General features: G+C 37.2%; 1 protein-coding gene across 1 annotated transcript; it reads left to right on the forward strand.

Annotated features, from left to right (window-relative positions):
• Nucleotides 1-227: 227 nt before the first annotated feature.
• On the forward strand, nt 228-4,770 carry LOC127076184 (protein STRUBBELIG-RECEPTOR FAMILY 6). Its single transcript, XM_051017767.1, has 16 exons — nt 228-529; nt 956-1,091; nt 1,177-1,248; nt 1,329-1,394; nt 1,482-1,553; nt 1,647-1,718; nt 1,830-1,901; nt 1,990-2,055; nt 2,169-2,231; nt 2,322-2,629; nt 2,752-3,026; nt 3,253-3,524; nt 3,614-3,746; nt 3,873-4,009; nt 4,124-4,280; nt 4,418-4,770. Exons 1-16 carry the CDS (start codon nt 439-441, stop codon nt 4,559-4,561), a joined length of 2,136 nt encoding a protein of 711 aa, XP_050873724.1. The 5' UTR covers nt 228-438; the 3' UTR covers nt 4,562-4,770.
• The last annotated feature ends 1,033 nt before the right edge of the window (nt 4,771-5,803 follow it).

Here is a 5,803-nt window from a genome sequence, read left to right on the forward strand (position 1 = left end):
AATTACTTACTTTAGGTTTATAGACTCTTCTCTACCTTTCAAGTTTTCTCTAAACCAGCATGGTAAGTTTTTCAAACCTAACTACTCTATATTTTTTATTATATTTCATAATAGAAAAAGAAAAAACAAACCTAATAAAACATATAGTAATTCATTTATTTAAAATAAAATAAAATAAAAACATAACAACAATATTAGTTCACACAAAATTTCGACAGTGATAAGGTAAGAAAAAGAAAAAAAAACATACGTGTCTTGGATTCTTGTAGCTAAATCGTGCTTGCCAGCTTTACTCTTACTCGGTTATGGAGGCAACATATATAAACAAATGGAATGAAACCCTTTTCTAAATTATTAACAAAAATTCAAAATTTATTGATTGCACATTGAATTTGCTTTCTGGGTAGGCAGATTTTTTGGAAGTAAAGATTGGTTCAGATGTCGGCGGATCCATGGTTGATGCTGATGCTGGTTTTCATCACTACCTCTACTCTTGTTCTCATCAATGGTGACACAGATCCAAGTGATGGTAAAGTGTCTTTTCCTTGATCTTACTCCTAAGTGACGGTTGCATTGTTAGCTAGTGATAGTTGTTATTACTACTTTATCTCTTTGTCTTTTTCTTAGGGGATTAATTTGATTTTGCTAAAGTTTACTTTTTGTTTTTGTTTTTTATTGTTCTTGTCTTGTTGGATTAATGTGAAGTTTTTCCTTTGATCTGTTACTGTTTGTTTATTCAAATTGATTTGATGAAGTTCTTCCATATGGTTTATTCATTTGCTATTGATTTCAATTTCAATAAAATGAGACTTTTTTGTTCATGGTTGATTTTCAGTTTATTATCGGTATCGACATTGTCAGTGTCGGTGATTCAAAGGATATTAGGATAGGAATTTCCGTTATAGATATTTGTGGTTTACTTTACCTACTATATTTTTGTGAATGTTCAATGCAGGGTCTTCTTTAATTACTTTATATCAAAGTATGAACTCACCGCCCCAGATAAATTGGCCGGTCAATGGCAACAACATCGATCCTTGTGGACAATCATGGACAGGCATCACTTGCTCGGGAAACCGAATCACAGAAATGTAGAGTCACTTTATACGACTTCGTTGTTGTTGGTTTTGATTCTACTAATGTCTGATGATTTTTTGTTTGTTTACTTTTCATCAGTAAGTTACCTGGTCATGGACTAAGCGGAACTTTGGGTTACCAGCTACAAACCTTGTCAGCTCTGACAAACCTGTAAGTTGACGTACCGTTCGTCGTATATCCGGTTTTTCATATTTGATTACTATTATTGACACCTTGCAACTTTTTTTCAGAGACATGAGTAACAACAATCTCGCTGGCACTTTACCGTACCAGTTTCCTCAAAATTTGCAGCACTTGTATGTTTCTATATCTACACATTGTTACTTTGGTGTTTTTTTTGGTTCTGATATTGAAATTCTAATGTTCTTGTTACACTCTTGCAGAAATCTTGCTAATAATAACTTCAACGGAGGGATACCTTATTCTTTTTCCGATCTTACTTCTCTTATAACCCTGTGTGTAATTATCTTGACTTCTTCTACTTCTCGTTGTATAAACCTTTTACAAGTTATCTCGATTCATTTTTGAAATTATTCTCGATAATGTAGGAATCTCGGTCACAATCAATTCCAACAAGGACTGTCTTTGAACTTTCAAAAGCTTACTTCCCTTTCTACATTGTGAGATTTCTTCCTAACATTCAACCGTGTAAAAGTAGCGTAGTAGATGTATATCAAGTTTATGTGACAAGTTAAGGCCACTCGACTATAATAATTTTTTGCTGGTTTCAGAGATGTTTCTTTCAATACTTTGACTGGAGACCTTCCTCAGACGATGAGCTCACTTTCAAGCATAAACACCATGTAAATCTCCAATCCCGTTTGGTTTTTCATTATTAGTAATTACGTTGGTTTGATTGCATTCGAAGTTGACTCGTTTACGTTTGTGTAGGTATCTACAAAACAATCAATTTTCAGGAACCATTGATGTCCTTGCGAATCTACCTCTTGATAATCTGTGCGTCTTTTTTGGTTGTTTCATATAACAACTTTGGAATATCCTTTCCTATATTTCGATGTGATTACGTTAGCCGTTGTATTTAACTTTTTTTAATTCTAAAATGTTCTCAGGAATGTGGAAAACAATCATTTTACAGGATGGATACCAGAACAGTTGAAAAACATAAACCTACAGTAAGCATTGTCGTTATTGGTAAATTCTTTAAGAATATGTTTTTTCAGCTACGTTTTATGAACTTTAAAATGTTGAATTTAATGACACAGAAAGAATGGTAATTCATGGAGCTCCGGTCCGGCACCCCCACCTCCTCCCGGTACACCTCCAATACCAAAAGACAAAGGTAGTCATCACAAGTCTGGTGGACATAACAGCCCGTCGGGTTCTGACTCAAGTGACGGAAGCAAAAAATCGGGTATAGGAGGTGGTGCCATAGCTGGAATAGTGATCTCTATCGTAGTCGTTGGGGCAATAGTAGCATTCTTTCTGTTGAAGAAAAGATCGAAGAAGAAGTCGTACCCTGATGTGGAAAAGCTAGACAATCAGCCCTTGGCTCCTTCAAGTGAAGTTCATGGTCAGAATCTTGCATACTGTTGAGAAGTCATTTTTCAATCTTCTATGAGAAACTCTCTTGTGATTTCGTAGAATTTCAGTGTTATTAGTCAAATTGACGTATTAGTATCTTTCATAATGTAGGAATGAATTCAATGCAAACTTCTTCTGTGATTGACTTGAAGACATTTGATACTTCTGCGGCTTCAATAAGTCTTAAACCCCCTCCTAAGTCATTTGATGAAGACGAGTTTCCAAAGAAACTCGCCGTAGTCAAGAAGACCGTAGCACCTCCTGCAAATTTGAAATCATATTCAATAGCTGACCTGCAGATTGCCACTGGAAGCTTCAGCGTGGATCATCTTCTTGGCGAGGGGTCTTTTGGACGTGTATACCGTGCTCAATTTGATGACGGAAAGGTATTCTTATCTATTTTTACTGCAAATTCACTTCTATGATCCAGTTAGGATTAGCTTAGCTTACAAGTCTTAAGTTCGTATTAGCTTATAAGTGTTAATAAAGAAGTTAAACAAAAAAGCTTCTAAAGAAATTGAGACGCATAAGCTAATTACAACGTATATAATAACATATGCACTTGCATGTTATTGGTTTTGATTCTTTTATTCGTTTCTGAGAATATTGTAGGTTCTTGCCGTGAAGAAGATAGATTCATCAGTTCTTCCCAATAATTTGTCTGATGATTTCATGGAAATAGTTTCAAACCTCTCCCGTTTGCATCATCCCAATGTGACGGAGCTTGAAGGTTATTGTTGTGAGCATGGACAACACCTCTTAGTCTACGAGTTTCACAAAAACGGATCCCTGCACGACTTCCTTCACCTCCCTGATGATTACGTTAAACCATTGATATGGAATTCACGTGTCAAGATTGCTTTGGGGATCGCACGCGCTTTAGAGTAAGTTGTTTGCTTGTGTTAATAGAAGATCTCAACTTGAAAAAATTCCCGCATAAATAATGACCTAACTCTACTAACTTATCTCTTAGGTACCTACACGAAGTTTGTTCACCGTCGGTTGTTCATAAGAATATAAAGGCAGCCAACATATTGCTTGATGCTGATCTTAATCCTCATCTTTCAGACAGTGGATTGGCCAGCTATATTCCGAACGCAAACCAGGTGATTTTATAATTTTGGCTTAAATGCAGTTTTGGTCTCAGCTGATTCACGATTTTAGTCTTTTGTCTAGTGACATTCAATTCAAACACTAATTATAAGAAGTTCTAACTTTTGTCTTGTGTTCAGGTATTGAACAATAATGCTGGATCCGGAAACGATGCTCCAGAAGTCGGATTGTCTGGTCAGTATACTCTCAAGAGTGACGTCTACAGCTTCGGAGTCATCATGTTGGAGCTTCTAAGCGGACGTAAACCATTTGATAGGTGAAACATCAGAAAACCTTTAGGCTTAAATATCGTTTGACTTCTTCTAACTGTTTTTGAAATTATGCATTTGATACTTCTCGATTTCTGATTGTTGAATCATTCCCTCTGCAGCTCAAAGTCGAGGTTTGAACAGTCGTTGGTTCGATGGGCGACACCTCAACTCCATGATATTGATGCATTGGCTAAAATGGTTGATCCTGCACTAGAAGGACTCTACCCTGTCAAGTCTCTTTCCCGTTTCGCCGATGTCATTGCACTTTGTGTTCAGGTAATGTCCCAATCGTTGGTTCGATGGACGCACCAAAACTCCATGATATACATGCACTTTGTGAATGCAAGATGTCTTGATTACACGGAATCTAGATCCATTTGAATGATTAACGTTGACGCATTGTTTTTGTGCAGCCGGAACCTGAATTCCGACCACCTATGTCCGAAGTGGTTCAAGCATTGGTTCGGTTAGTGCAGCGAACGAACATGAGCAAACGGACATTTGGAACTGATCAAGGAGGACCCAACCATGATGATCAAGAAATCCTAGACATGTAAATGGAAACAAAATCCTTGTGTTGATAGAATGGCTTAAAAGGGATATATAATTTGCATATCATTTTCACTATTTCTTTTTAACCCTCAGTTTCTTTGAGTGAGATTGATTTGTACCATTGATCATTGAGGCTAGACAAATTATTCATGTATTTTACACAACTATTTATTTTATTGATTGTATAAATCTCAATAATTTAATTGTTTGCAAACTTGAAGCTCTTTTTTTAAGGGTTAAAATGAGGGACGAAGGGCAAGGAAGGAAGGACAAACTAATTGAATGCGAAGCAAATTTGGCTTGATCAGCTAAAAAACACAAATTATGTAGAAAGGGATTCTTTTCTCAACCATGTATTTGGGATATTTATAGGCTTGACTCTTGGGTCAAGCAGTTGCTAAACAACCGGTCCTAGTACCCACTTGCTTTTCTCTTAATAGGGGCCTAGTTTCACTTTTGGAGCGGTGGTGTTGCAGTTACCTTTGCTCACACGTGTGTTGACACGTCTTTATGTGTTTGGGTTGTATTAGGCGATCCATCCCCATGGTGCATTGGGCTGGACAAAGCGAGTTCACGTGCTCGTCGCATGATACTGCCATTTTGCGCCCAATCTCCTCTCGTGGTATTCTTGGGTTGGTCATGATATGGGTCAACCTCTTTGAAACCAAGTAAGGTTATTCGAGTTCATAGTCCCTCAAGTATGAGGTCTGAAAGATTGATATGGTTAAATTAAGATGTGTCGCTTCATAGTCCCTCAAGCACGACGCGTAGAAGGACTATGTGATTTAAGCTAAGTAACTATATTCTCTTGCCAGCTAGACTTGGAAATATGAGTCCCTCAGGTGAGACATGGGAAGGTGGATGTGGGTCCCTCAAGCGAGGCCTGAAAGGGCAAGTCCCTCATGCATGGACTAAAAGGCGTGTGACGAATGGATTTTATAGATCATGTGATGCATTTAATGCTACACAATGAAGAAATCGCCTCTGGAAGATCCAAACAGTGTTGGTTGTTGATATGTTTGCATGGGTGATGATGACCTACCTGCCTAAGGGCTTATCAACTATATAAATAGTTGTTTCATGGTTTTCTTTCTTCCATTGTCCTCTTTTTGAGTTTGTCTTCTACACTTTCTTGGGAATCTTCCTCTTCAAGTTCATCTTCACCTTCATCATCCACAATTGTTTCAGATATTTAGCTCAGTTTCTCACTCATCTTTTATTTTTCACTGTTTAGAAATGGAAATTAT

Source organism: Lathyrus oleraceus, chromosome 4 (assembly GCF_024323335.1).
Source record: "Lathyrus oleraceus cultivar Zhongwan6 chromosome 4, CAAS_Psat_ZW6_1.0, whole genome shotgun sequence".
Lineage (NCBI taxonomy): Eukaryota > Viridiplantae > Streptophyta > Magnoliopsida > Fabales > Fabaceae > Lathyrus > Lathyrus oleraceus.

Coding starts and splice junctions, on each gene's coding strand:
- LOC127076184 (XM_051017767.1), top strand. CDS start 439: ATGTCGGCGGATCCATGGTTGATGCTGATGCTGGTTTTCATCACTACC. Junction 2,232..2,321: donor TTGAAAAACATAAACCTACA/GTAAGCATTGTC, acceptor TTAATGACACAG/AAAGAATGGTAATTCATGGA. Junction 4,281..4,417: donor TCATTGCACTTTGTGTTCAG/GTAATGTCCCAA, acceptor GTTTTTGTGCAG/CCGGAACCTGAATTCCGACC.